General features: G+C 32.7%; 1 protein-coding gene across 1 annotated transcript; it reads left to right on the plus strand.

Moving 5' to 3' along the window:
- Positions 1–17,367: 17,367 nt before the first annotated feature.
- Positions 17,368–20,373, plus strand: LOC132640184 (probable WRKY transcription factor 26). Its single transcript, XM_060356668.1, has 5 exons — positions 17,368–17,674; positions 18,056–18,193; positions 18,477–19,063; positions 19,325–19,489; positions 19,604–20,373. Exons 1-5 carry the CDS (start codon positions 17,396–17,398, stop codon positions 20,034–20,036), a joined length of 1,602 nt encoding a protein of 533 aa, XP_060212651.1. The 5' UTR covers positions 17,368–17,395; the 3' UTR covers positions 20,037–20,373.
- The last annotated feature ends 776 nt before the right edge of the window (positions 20,374–21,149 follow it).

The raw sequence follows: 21,149 nt of genomic DNA on the forward strand, positions 1-21,149 counted from the left end.
TTAATTTTGTTGCTATAGTATTGACTATTATTGTAAAAAGTATTTTTTGCAACAACAAAAAAACTATTGCAATAACAGCTGATGGGAAAGTTTATGCAACAAAAAAATAGTTGTTGCCAAAAGTATTTTTTGTAATAATAGTCTATCTATGACAATAAAAAAAAAATTGCTGGCAAATGTCTTTCTTTCTTGTAGTGATTGTTGAGATTTTACATGTCTTGTCAGGTTAATTTTGTCTACTACTTGGAGTAATGTTCGTGCAAATAATTTAAGTTGACAATTTGAAATCTTTACTCCTCCTAAAAAGTGATTATCAAACAAATTTTTTGACTTTTACGCCCATATTTTTCAATAATTGCTTCTTAACTTTTAATCTACCTTCAAATGACAGAAAGCATATCGATTATTGTAATCTTAATCGATGGACCACTGATCTGTCTCTATGAATTTTCATGAATCTGCTTGAGAAATAGTTGCAATAAACACTGCAAATGATAATAGTTTTTATAATAACAATTGCAACACTTCTAACTGTTTTTTGTCTTCAATTTACGAACGATTCCTCATCAGTTTACTAGAGTCTAAAGTACCTGATATAACTCTATATACAATATTGTTTGTTCTATCTTGAAAATATTTCTTTTGCTATCCAGAAAACATTTTACTTTATTATAAAACTCATTGACATAAGTAACACAAAAGATAATACGAGACTTATTTAGTCTTCTATATGCAGATTCCCGTTCAATTTTTCAGCTAAAAATCAAAGAGTCTATATGCACTTGACTGCCTCACAATTACTTAACAATCTACGGATGAACTAGTCCTTCACAATTATGTTAAGTTTAAATAGTCATTATTTTAAAACAGGGAGAGTAATAAATACTACTTTAATTAGAGTGGTATCATTTAATGTTACTCGCCTATTTATAAAAGAATGAAGGTGATTAGTGTACGACGGTCTCAATTTAGACATTGATTTATAATTAAAAACTACACAAGATGTACTATTATAAGTTAAAGACTTTTTATAGCAAGAAATAGTTAATTAACAATGTACGGAAATAAAGTTATTTGACTCTCCAAATAGTACGACAACGCCGTATAAAGTGAAACATGGGAAACATCTGTTTTTAATGTGTCTGAAGGCCTATTAAAAACTACCTATTTCATATTATTTGAAATTAACAGTCCATACATTTTTTCCCCGTTAAATCTAGAACTTAGGATGGATGAAATGCAAATAAACACAATGGTAATGACTGTAGAATTTGTAGTGAATGTAGAAAAAGACAACAAAAAATTTAAAGGTGGGAAGAAGTGCATGTAAATAATAAAAAAGCTACACTACTATAAAACAAAACCACATTACAGTAGTTCATTTTAGTAAATAGTATTGTCTCACTAGCTCATAGAAGAATCGCATGATATAAGGCGAGATTCTCGCAGGTGAAATGCCAAAGATATCATTCTGTTCATCTGATACACACAAAGCAAAAACGCACATGGACTATAAGATTAAAATAACTACATTAAAACAACAAGACACTATTAAATGCAAGCGACTTGTCAATGTAGAGAAACGTTAAAATACCAAATACAGTAATGTTAAAAGACCTAATACAGTTCAACTGGGGTCCTGCATGAATAATACAGTCACAGTAAGATTTTTTTAACACCTTCAGTTTCATTAAGATAATAGTACTCAATTAATTTCATTTTGTATGTCTTAAAGTTTAACAAAGCAAGGAGTTTAAAAAAATAATTTTTTTGTTGAATATTTTGGTTTTAAACTAATTATATGTAACTTACCAAAATGCCTTTGAATCTTATGATTTTAAAATATGTAATGTGGAAGCTAAAATTAAATTATATATTATTCATCATAAAAATTTATACGTGCTTACCTTGCGAAATGGTCCAAAGCTGGACCCTTTTACATCGTTCAAGAGCAAATGTGACTTTTTTCCTGTAAAAATGCATATATTTGGAAAATTTATGTAGTCATTGGTAAGGATATATTTGATCTAAACTATTAACTGATACTAACAAATTTGAATTATTTCACATAATTCAAGACAAATTTGGATTCTTTTTGCCATAAGTATTATTTGTACTTAGTACGTAGACATAAACTCATACAAGGGTACGTACACGTAGATATATATGTATTGAAACCATACTGCAGATGGATGCAGTAGTCCAGTCTGCAACAACTGCTCTAAATTCTGAAACAAAAGAATGGGATTTTGATTTTACTACTACTACTACTGAGAAGTCATTTTCTCTCTTTCCTAATTGATTAAAGAGAAACAGAGAATTGAAAGGGGGACCAAATATCATTCAATGATTTTGCAATCCATTGCTTTATGATTGACGCCTCTCTGACCTATTCTGACCCACTTTCCCCTTAACACTACCAACTCGCCTCTTTACTGTTTCTCTGACTTGTTTAGACGCTGTCCTCTGTACCATTATGCATGCACATTTATTCATTTTCAGGTATAGAATAATGCGCACAATATACACATACGTATATTTACTTATCCCCCTTAATTGTATGCCTCAATAATCTGTGCATCCAGCCTCACAGCTACTGACATTCGTGTGGAGTATTTTACATATAGCAAGGTAGAGGTGCGGCTCATTACACTTTGAAGTATTACGTGTATGGTCAATATGTAAAGCAGATGAAGGAGAATTGGATTTTTGGTCCTTTACAAACTTTATTTAGTTTTATGACCTTTTTATAAGAAATCTTCAATTTTTACACAGAAGAGATCTTAAAAAAAAAACACATAAGAGATCTGAAAAAATCATTTTCTTCTATTCAAATTATAAGAGGGCAAGAGATCCTATTTTCACAAAATTATACAAGACAAGGGTTTAGAGACAAAAAATGCTAGGTGATTTATTTGTATATGCTTAAGTTTTGGTTGGAAAATTTACTTATATCAGTAATATTTGGAGGTAATGCATAGATACTTCCTCAATCCCATTTTATGTGATTGTGTTTGACTAGAATATTTTTGGAACTTGTAGTCTAAAACAAGTTATAGACATGTGGGTGATTATAAATGATTTCATTAAGCATATAATAGAAGTTCAAAGTTAAATTGTTTCATATATACTCCATCCGGTTCAAAATAAGTATCCACTTCGCCTTTTTATTTTTGTCCAAAATAAATGTCCATTTACAAAATCAAGAAGGAAATAACTTTATTTTTTAGATTTGCCATGTTTACTCAAGGCAATAAATAAGTAGTAAAAGTCTTATTAATTAAGGGTTGTTTATTCAAAATACCTATTTTAGTCTAGAAATTAGTAGTTTCTTGAAGGTGTAAACAGGTTAAGTGGATACTTATTTTAAACCGGAGGAAGTAGGAATGAATCATTTATTTGAAACAAATTAAAGAAAATATACCACATGAAATAAGACAAAAATAAAATAGTCGATATATTACTATTATTAAGAAGAGTGAGTTCCAACTCACTTTCTCATCGTCCGTTGCAATTTAATAAAAAACAAAAATTGTGGGCCCCATATATATTATTTAAACAACAACTAATATAAAAAAAATTGTGTGCCCATATATATTAAACAACAACTAATATTAAAAAAATAGTGCAAATTAATAATGTCAAAAAAAAAAAGTGCACCCCGTATTAAAAAATCAAACAATATTCATGTAATTTTCAAAGTATCTCATTAAGTCAATAATGATGGATTCATTGCCACGTGCGTATTCGTAGCAAACACTAATATAATAAAGTTTTAAATACGGAGCACAAACTACAATATTATATTAATCGTGTTTTGAACATAGTATCCCATATTGACAAAATCAAGCAATATATATATAAAAAAAAGTGAATCCATATTAAAAAAATAAACAATGTAAAAAAAAAAAGTGCAGACTTTGTATTCGTAGCAAACACTAATATAATAAAGTTTTAGATACGGAGCACAAATTATAATGTTATATCAATCGTGTTTTGAACATAGTGTATATATATATGCATAAAAATAGTGCAAACTAATAATGTCCAAAAGGGTGGGCCCCATACTAAACAACACCAAGCAATATAAAAAATATAAAAAAATAAAAAGAAGAAACTATATAAAGCATGGGTTTAGACCCATGCTTCGTCGTCCGTTGTCCCTTAAAAAAAGTGTGGGTCCCATACTAAATAACACCGAGCAATAAAAAAAAGTGGAACTCACCATCTCCAAACTCATGGGGAAAAAAAAGTGGACCCTATATTATCAAAATCAAGCAATATCAAAAAAAAAAAAAAGTGAACCCCATATTAAAAAAAACGGAAAAGGATCAAATATACCCCTATACTATCAGAAAAGGGTTAAATATACCCCTCGTTATACTTTGGGTTCAAATATACCCCTCATGTTATATTTTGGGTCCAAATATACCCCTCCTCCGTTAAGTTGTCCAAAGTGGACATCTTCTCACATGTGGCACTAACATTTTGGTGACATGGACGCCACGGGGCATGCCACCTCACATCCCATACCCATTTTACTTACTTCACTCATCTTATTCTTCCACCCCAACCCATTTTATAGCTTCACTGATTGTGTACAGAAAGGGAAAGGTAATGTCTTGACATATGAAATTAGAGGGTTGAGTGTAGTTTCTATTAAAAAAGAAATTTGTGAGTTCGTTGGGGGAGGTGAATGTGAAGAAATGATAAGGCTGAAATTTAAGGAAGTGAGTGATGCTATAGAGGGTTGTGAAGGGGCTTGAATTATAGTGAATTATGGTGCATTGAAGGTGTTTATTGATGATGGGATAGTGGAATCAGTATAACTACACCGTTTCTAGTTCAGTGAAGAAGAAGGCGGGGAAAGAAGTAAAATGGGTATAGGGTGTGAGGTAGCATGTCACGTGGCGTCTAGCTCATCGAAATGTTAGTGCCATGTGTGAGAATATGTCCACTTTGGATAACTTAACGGAGGAGGGGTATATTTTGACCCAAAATATAACAGAAGGGGTATATTTGAACCCAAAGTATAACAAGGGGTATATTTAACACTTTTCTGATAGTACAGGGGTATATTTGACCCTTTTCTGTAAAAAAAAAATATAATGTTAAAAAAAAAAGTGCTGGCTTTGTATTCGTAGCAAACACTAATATAATAAAGTTTTAGATACGGAGCACAAACAACAATGTTATATTAATCGTGTTTTGAACATAGTATATGTATCTATATTGTATGCATAAAAATTGTACAAACTAATAATGTCCAAAAAAAAAAAAAGTGCCCCCCATTAAGGGTGGACCTCATACTAAACAACATCAAGCAATATATATAAAAAAAAAACCACCATCTCCAAACTCACTGTAAAAAAAAGTGGACCCCATATTAACAAAATCAAGCAATATAAAAAAAAATGAACCCATATTAAAAAAAAAATAATGTCAAAAAAAAGTGCAGACTTTGTATTCGTAGTAAACACTAATATACTAAAATTTTAGATACGGAGTACAAACTACAATGTTATATTAATCGTGTTTTGAACATAGTATATATATATATATATATATATATATATATATATATATATATATATATATATATGCATAAAAATAGTGCAAATTAATAATGTCAAAAAAAAAAAGTGCACTCCATATTAAAAAATCAAACAATATTCATGTAATTTCCAAAGTATCTCATTAAGTCAATAATGATGGATTCATTGCCACGTGCGTATCAATCCATTAGTGGGAGCAAATGAAATTGTTTTTCTTCAAAAAGTTAAGTAGTCAAACCATACTTTTTTTTTATATTAGCCTGAGATCTAATCTAGATATTAAACTGTTGTATTTGCTATTCCGCCATGTCATTTATTTGTTATGTTCACTAAAATAAATATACTTAAAATATTTATATTTTAAAATAAGGTAGAATTTAATTAATTTTTTATTTTTATTCTTACTTTAATAAATGTGAAAAGAGATTAAGGTCGTAAAAAAAAATATATCAAATGGAGATCAAATAATGAATAAGGTAAATTAGTCAATTATAATTCTAATCGAAGTTTTCTTAAAAAACCATGCAAAAGACAATATGACAAGTAAAATGAGCTAAACCGAGAATATTTACCAAAAATTAAAAAATAGTATTTTTTCGTTTAAATAGAAAATCAATTTCTACTTTGTTTCGTTTTAAACATGTAAAATTAATTTAATAATTTGAATTATAATTATCCAAATCAAAATTCGATAAAAAATAATAAGTATTTTACACCTTTAAATTAATTGAATTAAAATTAAAAGTATCAACTGATGCTTACATATTGCTATTGTTTTATCTCAAAAAGAGGAAAATAGTTTCCTTTTAAACAAGTCTTTTCTTTTAAAAAATATTAATAAATTTGCCGATTTTGTATTCGTAGCAAACATTAATATATATTATGTTCAAAACACGATTAATATAACATAATATGTAAGCATCAGTTGATACTTTTAATTTTAATTCGATTAATTTAAAGGTGTAAAATACTTATTATTTTTTATCAAATTTTGATTTGGATAATTACTATTCAAAAACAACTACATACATATCGATGCACTATAATCTAAAGTGTTGAGTCCGTGCGCGGGCATAGGCCGTCTAGTATTAAAAGATACTATGGGAATGTATGAGTAGAGGAGGGAGATAGAGACCATACTTGGTGTAATTACTGCTTAGTCTGTGTGACCTTCCTTCCTATAATCAGTGCTGTCATTGTCTGCCCGGCATTCAAGGCGGGCTCTCTCTCTTTATTTTAATTTATTACTACTCCCTATATACCCTCCTCATCTCTATATGTCTTTCTGTTTTTTCACTTTCTTTCTTCCCTGTTTTCTCTGCTTGTCGTTTTGTTCCCACACTGTTACTGAAGCTTCCCCACCCCACAAACACAAGAGGGGGAAAAGACTTTTCATTTGGGGTGGTCTTTAATTTTCACCCTTCAAATTAGTGGTCTTTAAGCTTTGCCCTTGGCCTAATATTTCGAGATTGTAGCTTCAAGCTCCAGCTCAGTTAAAAAAAAAAATTGCAGGGCAAAATTTTTAAACCCATGCAAAGGCATAATTTGGGCCTTAAAGGCAGAATTTGCAAATTCGGCAGAAATTCTGACCATATGTAATTTTGCCTTTAAGACCCAAATTCTGCTTAAGGCAGAATTTACAAATTCGGCAGAAATTCTGTCCATATGTAAATTGTGCCTTTAAGGCCCAAATTCCACCTGAAGAACAAAATTTAAAGATCAACATTTTGAGGGGCAAACATTAAAGACCACCCCCATCAAAGGATAATCCTGCAAATTGCCCGGGAAAAAACAAGTGAAGCATAAACATGTTATGTTCAATTATGCAGTTACTTATGTCCTGATGAATCTAAACTTGTGCAAAAATATACAGCCCAATTTTTAGGTTTTGTAAACTGATGGGCAGCCCATGCCTAGGGAGAGCCCATGGGCCTTTTGCCAAATTTCCAATTGGCTTTAACTACTGGAACCTTTATATAAATAGTTTTTTGGATTCATTGTTTATTTTTTCTAATCAGTATACATAGATTATACACATATTATGTATGAATTATACATAATTGTACATCCACTGGATATTTAGTTAATTTAAGCGGTTGGATAAAGGCTATTTAGGTTAATTCTTTTAAATTATAAACTAAAACATTCTTTAACATTCTTTGGTGTCCGTCAAAATACTTTAATTTAAGCTCAGCCAATTATTTACAAGAAGATGTAAGCATTTAGAAGTAATTATTGGTGGTAATTTTTCATGTTCTTAATCCAAGTTATGCTGCATGACTTAAATTAGAGCCCGTTTGGATTGGCTTACAGCTTAAAGCTGTTTGCAGCTTATAAGCTGAAAAAAATAAGTTGGGGTAGTCCAACTTATTTTTTTTGGCTTATAAGCTGTTTTCAACAGCTTATAAGCTGCTTTAGATAAACTAAGTCAAATGGGTCCAATTATTTTTTTGAGCTTATTTTAAGTATAAAATGACTTTAAGCTGACCAGCCAAACACTCAAAAAAGTTGAAAACAGCTTATAAGCCAACTTATAAGCCAATCCAAACGGGCTCTTAAACCTTTTATGCACGGCTTGGATTGACTAATTTCTACTAATCCCTTGCTTTTAGCATCATAGATCCCCGAGATGTCCTTGACATGTTCTTGTATATGCGGGCTTACTTGAAGAATGCTCTCCAGACCAATGGGCCCATTTTTCTAAATCCACCGGGCAATTTGCACGAATATCCTTCATACGGACTGATCTTTAATTTTTGGCTCTCAATTGGCTGGTCTTTTTTTTGGCCCTTCGCTTAAAAAGGTGGCAAAAAATATCCCAAAGTTCTCTGTTCAAAACCCAGCAGAGTCGAAAATAATAATAATAATTTCACAAGGCATAGGTTTCTATTAACCTTTGCCTATTCGGGCGAAATTACATACAACCTATGCCGGAGACGACAGACTTTGCCTTGTGCGACAAACTTTTTTGCCGGAGACGGCAGACTTTGCCTAAGGCATAACTAAAAGTCTGCCAGAAATGGCAGACTTTTAGTTATGCCTTAAGGCAAATAGCCCGTTTAGCTTAGCTGATTTAAAATGGTTGATAAGCTGATTTAATAGATAAGCAGTGACGTGTTTGGATAAAAGTGCTGAAACTTATAATAAGCAGCTGAAGTGTTTAGCAAAAAAAGTGCTGATAAGTAGGATTTCTATTAAAATGACTTAACTGTCCTTAAGTTGTTTACACTAATAAAAAGTGATTTTCACATGATTTTCAATTCAGGTTGATTCAAATATAAAATCATTTGTCTCATTATCTTTAATACAAAATTTAAATTATCTTTTTTATATATATCATTTTTATGATAATTTAAAAGATAATAAAATCTATGATATAACGAATAATAATTTGAATCGTGCAAAACTTACTTAAAACGTACAAAAATATTTGTATAGAAAAACAAATGCCTAATGAAATTTTGGTTGTTGCTAATTTATTAAAACATTCAACTATAATAAACTCTTAGCAGTCAAATCCCGAACTTGGTTAGGGGTTTTATTTCAGCAAAGGTATTTGAGAGATTGCAAAAATAATATTAGGGATAGAATAGTAAAATCTTTCGTCAAACTAAAGTGCTTATAAGCTGAAAAATAATAAGTTAGGAATGACCACCTTATGACTTATGACTGATTTTGGCTTATAAACAATTTTATTTTTTACCAAACGCATAGATAAGCCGAAAAAGTGCTTATAAGCTATTTTGACCTGCTTATAAGCTTAGCCAAACACCCTCAAAGTCTGCTGCATAAGACAGACTTTTTGCAAAAGCCTTGCATTGCGATTTTTTTTTTTTGATAGAGCGGAAATTCGAACCCAGAACCTCGGGATATTTTCGGCCACCTTTTTAAGCGAAAGGAAAAAATTAAAGACCACCCAAAAGAAGGACAATCCGCGCAAAAAAAATGAATCAACCTCCATGAGCCCATTTTTCTTGACCCAATGCAAGGTGAGACTAGCTGGACGACCCAACCTCAGAGAGTTTCCTCCCGACCAATTTGACTCTATGATAGTAATTAATTAGGTAGTATTTCGAGATAGAATTCCCCACATGAACACAGTGAACTAGATAAATAATAATAATAATAAAAAAAAGAGATGCTTTTATTCCATCAAAATTTGAAGTTCTTTCCACATTCATATGATCTCCTATAGACTATAGTAGTTCGGGATGTAATAAAAGCAAATCTTAGGATGACCAATGGGCAGTTGTCAGATAATTTAGAAAACAACAGTCATATTATTATCATCTGATTCAAAGGTTAGAGTTATGTCTAGCAGTTACACAGTTTTATGGCACTGTTCTAACTGTGTTTCTTAATAAATTCTCATTTTTTCTCTCTTTTGAGTTTGACACTTGCAAAATATTTTCTCTGTCCAGCTTATTAAGTGTATCATCTTGCGTCTAGCAATATATAGGAAAATTTAAGTAAGAGAACATATTGTATTCTATTTGAATAATGATGTTCAAAACTGAGGATAAAGTTAATCTTTCTCAAAATTTGAACTCTCTTTGAGTATGTTCCACAAATCGAACTATAGTATAAAAAGAGAACCTAGCTCTGGATTACTATTTACCAAGTTGAGTTTTTAAGCTTCCCATTAGAAGCACAATTTTCTTGTCCTATTCAAGCCTTTTGGGCATCTATCCAATATTATTGATATAATAGGAAATTAATTCAAAAGCTTTTATTAAATCATTATTCATATAAGTTGTGCAAAAAATCTATGTATTGTTTTATAAAAGAAACTGTATTAACAAAACATGGACGGAAGTAACTAAAGACAAAAAAGGAGAGACCTTAAAGTAAACAATAATCCTTACTTTATTGTTCATCCCATAAACGATACATACATATTAATTCATGCATAGTTAGTACGTGAACGAAACAGCTTAAGATAAATGTCAGAAAATGAATGCAAAATATGTTGTGTGGGCACTATATGTTGCAATCGACTTCAAAAGCTTAAACAAGTGAGGAAAAAAGTCTTTGTATTTGTGTTTATTCATGTAGTCAAAAAACCAGAGACTCGAAGCTACAAAACGAATGATAACCCTTGGGATGGAAGCAGCATAGATTTCACGTAAAATCAGAGGCCTAATCGTAATACCAATTGGATCTCACAAGTCACAAGAATCTATCAAATTGTCAACGAAATATACATGAGAGAAGTGACTAACAGGCATCCCAAATCTATGCTTCGGGCGAAACCAATTCACAGGGTGTGACATCCGGTGTGCACAGGGCACACACACATATTCACCGAGCATACAGCCTGCGATCACTTTATTTGTCTTTCATCCCCTAAATAAGTAAGACCCCGCTTTTTTGGATTCTTTCTCTCCATCTTATTATTGTTTATCTTAAAATCTGAGTTCAGCCCAAGACTAAGGCCGAGTAACTACCAGGGCTAGCTGGGTTACGTAGTGACTGTTTATTAAAAACACAAGATTCTTCTAAGTGATAGCCCGATGTATAAAGTCTGACACTCGAGGAATGAACAAAGAATATATATGCATATGCAATCTTAAGTTTTGGCTAAAAGTTGAGTTGCTGCTCCCCCAACTTTTTTAGCTTAAATCACCATTAGACAAAAAGTCAGGCTCTACAAACCATCTCAGAGGCAAGCTAGTAAACTCCTTTACTATTTGAATACCTATTCAATCAATGGTGATGCTTAACTCTAAAATTGAAGGACCCCTGATTTTCAGTTTCTTCAGACCCAGCTCTGTAGGGGGTGGCTTCCTGATAGTTATCCCCAATTCATTCTAGAACCTGTCTCCATTGTGGTCTCTTTATCAATCCTTACTCATTCACCACTTTTTAGAACTTAATAGAGATGGTAACCCTGCTACCATCTCTGATGGAGTCATCTCCAAGGGGATAATCCACGGCTTCCCTAAAATGGCTTGAATCAGCACTGGGAGAGATAAGACTACCTAAACAATTGTGTCAACACCAAATTTCCACTTCTGCTGATCAATCTACTTAAACATGTTCCGATTTCCCCAATATTGAACTATATTGTCATTAAAAACCTGCAATACAACAAAAATAACATACCCAGTGTAATCTCACTAGTGGGGCCTGGGGATGATAGGATGTACGCAGACCTTACCTACTTTTGTGGGAATTAAACCTGCAATAAAATGTAATAAATCATCGACCTACAACATTAAAAACTTTTGACAGGACTACACTAGGATAAGAAGCAAATTAACATGGAAAAGCCTCCATACCAAATCATACTACTAGTATTTTTGATGATTGTGCCATCCCCTTCGTTTGTCTACTCATGAATAATTAGAAGCAATACAATAGAACAAACTTAATTGAAAAGCATGTCGGTAAATATCAGTACTTCCAACAGAAGATCAGTCTTAAGAATATTGCACTTCCTAGAAGTCTAGTATTGATAATAGCAAGTAGATGCTGGGATTCTTTATTCTTCGAAGAACCTTTGCGCTTTGGAAGACTATGTTCTTTGACAAGGAATTTTGAATTTTATTCAAAGACAGCGAAGGTACTTCCTTCTGGAGATTCAGAAGAGATATGCTAGATGACACAAGCCTTTTCTTTGTCCCTCTTATACACATTAAGTAATAGAGAGAGTGAAAACTCTCAGAAGACTCGGTGTCTTCAGTCACCAATCTTTCTCCGAATAAAAAAGTCGGAAGAAGGAGCAATATAAGTTGGCATATTGGCGTTACACTTGATAATAGCTTAAAATCTAGTATTGGAAGAACAATGATATTTTCTGATCTATTTCCCAAAAGATTAGTCAAATACACGTTCTTGACGATCAAGTTAGATCATAACATTCTTGGCCTTATGTTTGAATAGTATCATTTTCTACATACAGTGTAGTATCTTTGTCCGTCCCCTTAGTTATCTTAAATTGAAGCGAATTGTTGTTAAGTCTTAGTAGTGAAATTAAACTGTACTAAACACAACTTCTTATTCTATGATTGATCAACTTTTTTTAAACGTTTGAGGCTTCCTCCTTCGTTGTTTCCCTTACTATTGTAGAGTTTTTGTTAATTAAATCTTCCCTAAATACATTTACCTTTAATTACCTTTCATCCATTTGCACTTCCGTAGACAGTGCATCACCTTTTTATCATTAGGGTTGGATCTATATTTAGGTCTTGTCGTGAGAAATTACGACATTTCTTGATCAACGCAAAGATGTTTTTATTTTTTTATTTTTTACTAACTACCTAGCAAGAATTCAAGTATGAACAATTTGTCCCAACTGTTCTATCTTCGCTTTTCTTTACTTCCTCTATCATCCTTCCCAATGTATCAGGGAAGGAGAAAAAGACAAGACTTCAATCTCGAAGCAGAGTGCGCTACTCGTACTTAGCCAAATGAACTTGCCCGGTCTCATTAGCATACTGCTCTTCCACATAAATTTATGGACTTAGCTCTTTGCTTGTTGGGACTTTAAGCATGATTATTGTTCTTTATTGCTTTTTGAGGATCTGATTGTTGAAAAATAATGCTAATATCTCAAAAAGAATATCATTTATTTAACATTTGAATAGCCTTAATTTGAACAGTTGCCAAAAGTTAATTTCCATCCTTCAATAACTTTGATAGCCATCTTTATGATAAAACTCCAAACGTTAATAATGTGTTGGATTAGTAACAGAAGTTTACTACTCATTAATGCCTTTATTCTTCCTCTTCATTGTCATGATAATATTCCATTCATTATAACTTTAAAGTTACAAATTATTAGCTTGTTTTGCAACAGACGTATTTGCCTCTTTATTTCTCATTAATCTTTAGACATTTTATTCCTATTAATTTCCACATTGACCGTTGTTGGAGACAGCGATTTCAGTCACTGAAATTAGATGATTACTTCATCTTCATAAACCCTCAAGTTCTTTCATTTGAGATAGAAATAAAGAGAAATTACTCCTTCTTATATTCTATTATGCTGGGTTTTCTACCTTTGGTGAAATCTTTGTTAGATTCTGGCTTCCAGTTTTGTAATAGAAGAGCTTGTTGAATCATGGGGGATACACCCATACCGGGTGAAATATCCGTAAGGACAGTGTCTTAATTGACATGCCTCAACCTATGAATAATTCCCGAGAAGTGTTCCTGATCAAGTATTTTCCGTAAGATTTCCAACACTAATTACCGAAGTTGTGATGAGTACATTGATTACATAGAAGCTGCTATGCAACTTAACGTAAGCACTTGGTTTGCAACTTGTGTGTCTTTTCAAGCTTACTGAGTAATCACTAACACTTCCTTTTCTTTTGTTGGGTAGATCTAAAGTACTAAAAAACTGGATCTTCATCATATAGATTGAATTTAAACTATTAAAAACTAAAGAAGTTTGGAAAAATATGAGAGGGAATCTCCTGCCTTATACGTTAGAAGCATTGGGTTTGCAGTGGCACTTCAATCTGTGCATCACAATTTGGAGCTCACTGTGGTTTCTCTTAGTTCAGCTTGCGTTATATTTGTTGCACAAAGTTCAGAAATGTTTAACAAAGACTATATCGAAGCATTCAATGGAATCTAAGTAATAGTACCTTTTTTCATACTCTGGGTACTCTGAATACTGGAACAATTTCAAGAAGTGGCACATGTAATTCATGCCAAGTAATGATACTTTTAATATATACAAAACCATTGGATGCCCAATAAATCAACTAATTGAAGCCTCAAATTATAAATGGATAAACTCAAAAATCACGCAGACCAGTCTATAACTGCAGGAGTCAATCATAGTTAAACTCAAAAATCACGCCCAATATAATAACGTTGAATCGACTAGAAAATGGTAAAGCTTAAATAAGTTGTATCAAACACTCCAATCTAACCAATGAAAAATCTAAGCTTAGAAATATAATCTTGTTTCAACATCACATCCAGAACAACAAAAATGCTACCTGCCTAAAGGCTTTGAACATCCTAAGATGGACAAAAATTGAACCAAAGGAAGAATGGTCAAGAAAAGCAGAAGAGATCCTTTAAGCACAACTCCTTTGGAAAAAAGACCAAGTCCATATTCAATATAAGATTCTAACCATCTATTTATAAGTCACACTACACAGGGCAGAGAGCTTATTGTACTACACAAATCAAATATTACTTGAAAAAAAAAAAGAGTTAAAATAAAACGAAAGATTAAATTACCTCATTACATAAAGTTTGTAGTCCACAACATTCCTCAGTTATCTGTCTACATTTGCTCTTCGCTTTTATGATCTTTTTTCATATCTATAGAAGTTGTACTCACATTGGAAAAGGCTAGGTGATCTGTGGGAATAAGAGCAGTAAGGAGGTCGAAGCTACCACATATATGCCATACCTACATTAGGCAATAGAGTAAGTGAAATCAGATAAAACGCCTCATGTTTTGGCAGTCTATAGTATAGAGATACTACTACGTATGCAAATAAATTGTTATAAAGACATTGCTCCAGCTCTAGGGAACGACCCAAGATTAATAAAGAAGTGCAAACAAGAAGTACCGAGGTAATCTGCCATTTCAACTTTTCCATTACAATTTTCTTGAAATGTGGATGGTGCCTACCGACCAAAATATGTTGTTAATGGTGACATGACATAATCATGAACATGGAAAGTGTGCTAACAAATTCCACACAAGAAAGCTAAAATACAAAAGAATTTTAGCTTTTGTACGTATGATATGGGAATCAATGATATTGAGGTACCAAGTTCCCCTACAAAGCATGGTGGTCATGAAAGTACTGGAAAACTGCTTCTTTATCACCTGGAACCTGATTTGTAGAGTAAGGTGGAGAAAATGACACTCATAACGGTACAAAATATTTCAAAGAAGTAAAATAAAAGATAATGGAATTAAGCAAGTAGCATGTTGACTCATTAGAATATCTTGCTGTTACTAACAGGACCATCAGAAAGTCAACATTGAAATAAAAGATAAATAAGTACTCTCTCTGTCGCAAGTGATACGCTTTTCCTTTTAGTTTATCTCAAAATAATGATACATTTCTAAAAATGAAATGATTTATTTTAAACCATAAGTTTTAAAAGTCTTTTCTTTCCTTCTTAAACACTGTGTCAAATCAAACTATATCACTTAAAATAAAACGGATGGAGTAATAACAGTTTAAGTAATAAACTTTCCTAGGACAAACATCATGCTGAAACCAAACCGTTAGGGGTCGTTTGGCACACGGTATTAGCCGGGATATCCCAGCATTACCTGTGAGATTAATTTTGTACCATATTTAATAGAAGGTATAAATTTATACCTTGTACCAAACAAAGTATAAAGTGCATCCTAAAATTGAAGATGGGATATCCCATCTCCTAAATGAGATAAATTAATCCCAAGAGATGAGATAAATTAGTCTCAGAATTATAATCCAGGAATAATTCTGTCTACGCATCAAACGACCACTTAGAGACTATGATAAGTCTCACTACATAGATGCTAGAAATAAACTTAAACCCAAATGGACAATTTTGAAACAGAAAAAAAAAATCTAGAAGCGAAGACCCCAAAAAATAGGAGCAAAAGGGAAGATGGCCAACAAACAAGAGAGGAAGCGAGCAAATGCTGCAAGAAGTCAAAGAAGGGGGCAAAAAAGGTGTTTACTATTCGTCCGATAAAAGAGGCCGTGATTGTGTGTTAATCAAGTAGTGAGCCCCACCCACCACCACAAACGACAGCGACATAGCGCGTATGGCGTATTAGCATTACCTTAGCAGCCTCTCTTTCTTTATTATTATTTCTTTGTGTATGTGTATCTATCATGGTCAAAGCCACCACCTTTGACTCATAAATAACACCTTGTTTGGAATGGTTGTGGGGGTACTGTTACTTATTGTATTTATTTGTATAGTATTGCGTTGTAAGTTTAAATAAAATGTTTGTTTTGATTGTTTTATAAATTTAATTTTATCTTGTTAAAATCCATCATTATGTTAAGATGAAAAGACCAATTTTATGTAATGACCGAAATTTGATGCGTTCGCATTGTTACCTATTCTATTGTTCTTATTTTGTCTTTGCTTATTATCTAATTATCCCATTTTTATCATTTATCCTACCTTTTTATACCATCGTACCTTGCTTTTTTTTTTTAATAGATTTATACATAAAATTATTGATGTATGACATTATATAAACGATACAATCTACCTGAATATTGTATTACTAAAAAACAATGCAGTACAATACAATATAGAGCCCGTTTGAATTGGCTTATAAGTTGCTTATAAGCTGTTTTCAGCTTTTTTGAGTGTTTGGCTGACCAACTTAAAGTCATTTTGTGCTTAAAATAAGTCTAAATAATTAATTGGGCCCGTTTAGCTTAGTTTATCTAAAGCAGCTTATAAGCTGAATATAGCTTATAAGCCAAAAAAATAAAGTTAGCCTACCTTAACTTTTTTTTTTTTTTTAACTTATAAACTAAAAACAGCTTATAAATTGCTTTTTTTAAGCCCATCCAAACAAGCTCATGTTTATAACATGATTGATTATGAAACATGTGTAACAACCATCCAGACAAAGTGTAGACCCCTATTTTTTAACCAAAAAAAGATAGACTTTTATCTCATTTTCCACGGTCAAAGCTATTTTTGAGCTTCTCGGAAGATTCTTAAACCAAAAAATATCTCTATCTATCAAAGAAAAATAATAATAAAGAAAAGCAATGCCTTGAAGAATACGTGTTCATTTTGGCTTTTAATTTACCACCCACCCCACAAGGTCAAAACCATTTATATAATCCAAAACTCTCATTTCTCTTTTCTGTCTCTCTTTCTTTCTCTAACTAATGGCAGCTTCAAGTTTCTCTTTTCCCACTTCACCTTCTTCATTCATGACAACTTCTTTTACTGACCTTCTTGCTTCTGATGATTATCCTATAAACAAAGGACTTGGTGATAGAATTGCAGAGAGAACTGGTTCTGGTGTTCCTAAGTTTAAATCACTTCCACCTCCTTCACTCCCTTTATCTCCACCTCCTTTTTCACCTTCATCTTACTTTGCTATTCCACCTGGTTTAAGTCCTACTGAACTCTTGGATTCACCTGTTCTTTTGTCTTCTTCAAACGTATGTAGAACTCTCTCTCTTTTCTATTTTCTCTGTTTTCTTGGAGTTTGTATTTTATGGAATTAGCTACTAACTTTGTCGTTAATCTATAGATAAATCCTTTGTAGCTAACAAATTCTTTTGGTGATCTGTCACTAAATAGAATAAGTGATGAATTTTGTTGTTTAGCTATAAAATTTATCCATAGCTAATTCCTATCTTTTTAATGGTGCTTGTGTTGTAGCTAACGAGTTCTTTTGATAATCTGCCGCTAAATAGAATAAGTGATGGATTTTGCTGATTAGCTGTAAAATTTATATCGTAGCTAATTCATTTTTTTTGTAGTAGTGTTTGTTCGTTCTTCAAGATTGCTGATGTTCTTTTTAATTGTAATAATTGCAGATTCTTCCATCTCCAACAACAGGGAGTTTTCCAGCCCAGGCCTTTAACTGGAAGAGCAGTTCCAATCAGGGTGTCAAACAGGAAGACAAAAACTACTCAGATTTTTCTTTCCAGCCCCAAAATAACCCTGTCTCTTTGGTATGTTTCTGTTTCTGACTTGACTTGTAAATTGTGCAACTTAATTGATTATTGAGGGGATAATTACATTTTTTGACCGCTGTAAAAGATAATAACCGGTAAAGCTATATGTTTTGTATGCAGTATTAAGTATAAATATACATACAATATACATATTATATACATGATCAGTGAATATGTTTTGTATACTTTGGCTAGCACGATGTAATTAATTTTGGCCGACAGGCCAAAAATGGAAAAGCCCTTCATTGACCCTCTATTTTTCTTGTGTAAAATGATTCAGGGGCAGCAAGCATGGAATTATCAAGAGCCAAAAAAGCAGGATGGTCATTCATCTGATCAAAATGCTAATGGAAGATCTGAATTCAACACTATGCAGAGCTTTATGCAAAACAACGATCAGACCAATAGCGGGAACCAATATAACCAGAGTACTATAAGGGAGCAGAAAAGGTCAGATGATGGGTACAATTGGAGGAAATATGGGCAGAAACAAGTAAAGGGTAGTGAAAATCCAAGAAGTTACTACAAGTGTACTTACCCAAATTGTCCCACCAAGAAAAAGGTTGAGAGGTCTTTAGATGGCCAGATTACTGAAATTGTGTACAAGGGTAATCACAACCACCCAAAGCCTCAGTCTACCCGAAGATCATCGTCATCCACAGCTTCTTGTGCAATCCAATCTTACAATACACAAACTAATGAAATCCCAGATCATCAATCGTATGGTTCAAATGGTACAGGACAAATGGATTCAGTTGCAACACCTGAGAATTCTTCTATTTCATTTGGGGATGATGAACACACTTCTCAAAAGAGTAGGTCAAGAGGAGATGATCTTGATGAAGAGGAACCTGACTCAAAAAGATGGTAAGTCAAACAATAATATATCATGTACAAGTCAAACTTCTCCATAACAACATCATTTGTTTCGCAATTTTTTGGCTGTTATAGCACAATGTTGTTATAGAGAACATATAATATAACATGACATGAAAGATCGGTTCCACAGAAAACATGGCTTTTCATAGTGAAATGTTGTTATAGAGAGGTCTAACTGTACCCTAGTAATCTTCAATCCAATTTTTGGCTAATGTTAACATTTTAACTTTGTTGAATTTTTTGTTTCAGGAAAAGAGAAAGCGAAAGTGAAGGTCTATCTGCACTAGGAGGGAGTAGGACAGTTAGAGAACCTAGAGTTGTAGTTCAAACTACAAGCGATATTGATATCCTAGATGATGGTTATAGATGGAGGAAGTATGGTCAAAAAGTAGTGAAAGGAAATCCTAATCCCAGGTAAAAATCTTATCTATGATCCATAAATTGGCTCATTTTTTAACAAGTTTGGAAGCTCCTTAATTTGGAAATAGAAAATGAACCTAATTTCTTGATTGGGGTACTATGAAACAGGAGCTACTACAAATGCACAAGTCCAGGATGTCCAGTAAGGAAACATGTGGAAAGGGCATCACAAGACATAAGGTCAGTGATAACAACCTATGAAGGGAAGCACAACCATGATGTTCCAGCAGCTAGGGGCAGTGGCAACCACTCAATTAACCGACCAAGCATTACTAACAACAATAGTGCCATGACCATAAGGCCTTCTGTGACATCTCATCAATCCAACTATCAAGTTCCATTGCAAAGTATAAGGCCACAACAGCCTGAAATGCGAGCACCCTTTACGCTTGAGATGTTGCAGAAGCCTAATAATTATGGTTTCTCGGGATATGCAAATTCAGAGGATTCATACGAAAACCAAGTTCAGGCCAATAATGTGTTTTCGAGAGCCAAGGACGAGCCTCGAGATGATATGTTTAAGGAGACATTGCTTTGCTGAAATCTCTTGATGAATTGAAGTTTATGAAATGAAAAACTTAACCTTATGTTTTTTTTGCATAAAGAATATGATAGGCAGCATGTTGGTTTCATTTGTTAATACATCATATACTTTTTATGTTTTTGTGTGTACATTTTGTACTAGGAGATTTGTTTGTTGTAAATTCAATGAAATGCAGTGTAGAAGTTCATGAAATTTAATTTCAGTTACCACTGTTATGGGGGTGTATTCTTTAGGATAGGAATATAAAGCCCCAAGTCATGACTATATGACACTAATTCTTTCTTTGTATCAGATTTTCAAGTTTTATATATTAAAGAAGATTGCATTCTTTCAATACGTCTCCCTAGCAGTTCTCTTTCATTCAGTTTTGCTTTTAATCGTAGTAACAAGAACTGTACTTTTTCTTTTTTCCTGCAAGATTGTAAAATACTTAACCTCGAACTTGAGGCATCTGATTAAGGATAAGAAATACTTAACACGCCACCACAACTCTTGTTAGTGTAAAATACTTATTGGTCATTTGGTGCATGGTATAAGTTGGAATATTCAGCACTAATTTTTTGTATCATAATAAATTTATACCTTCTACCAAACAAGATATAAAATGTATCCCAACTTAAAAGATGAAATATCCTTCTTATTCCATTTATTCTGAGATTATTTTATACCATCTGTTAGATGGTATAAGATAATCTCAAGAGGTAGGTTAAATTAATTCCGAAATTATAATCTCGGAATAATTTTAGTTACCTATCAAATGATCCCTAATTGCTATAGCTCCGTTCCTCATTGATTGATTAGATGCCAAAATATGAGACAGCTCATCCCCCCACAAGATATTTACAACAAGTTGCAGGGGCAAGAAGACTTTGTCAGATTCAACCCCTCTTGTACATGTATCTTTTTGGTTGTGGGTCCCTTTTTTTTTGACTTTATGTTTGGTTGTTTTGATATTGTATACATTGTATTATGGCTGATTTCAGCAACTCTGAATGGCAGCTACAGTTTAGGAGGAATTTTAATTTTGGGAAGTGGATGATGTCTGTCAACTCTTACAACTGTTGGAACCTAGTATTCTAGATGTTAACAAGGCAGATTACTAGTCTTGGG

The sequence above is a fragment of the Lycium barbarum genome, chromosome 1, assembly GCF_019175385.1.
Source record: "Lycium barbarum isolate Lr01 chromosome 1, ASM1917538v2, whole genome shotgun sequence".
NCBI classification, from domain to species: domain Eukaryota; kingdom Viridiplantae; phylum Streptophyta; class Magnoliopsida; order Solanales; family Solanaceae; genus Lycium; species Lycium barbarum.

What these genes read in the sequence shown, in the direction of transcription:
- LOC132640184 (XM_060356668.1), top strand. Translation starts at nt 17,396, where the DNA reads ATGGCAGCTTCAAGTTTCTCTTTTCCCACTTCACCTTCTTCATTCATG. An exon ending in GAACCTGACTCAAAAAGATG is followed by an intron (nt 19,064 to 19,324) that starts GTAAGTCAAACA and finishes TTTTTGTTTCAG; the next exon opens with GAAAAGAGAAAGCGAAAGTG. An exon ending in AAAGGAAATCCTAATCCCAG is followed by an intron (nt 19,490 to 19,603) that starts GTAAAAATCTTA and finishes ACTATGAAACAG; the next exon opens with GAGCTACTACAAATGCACAA.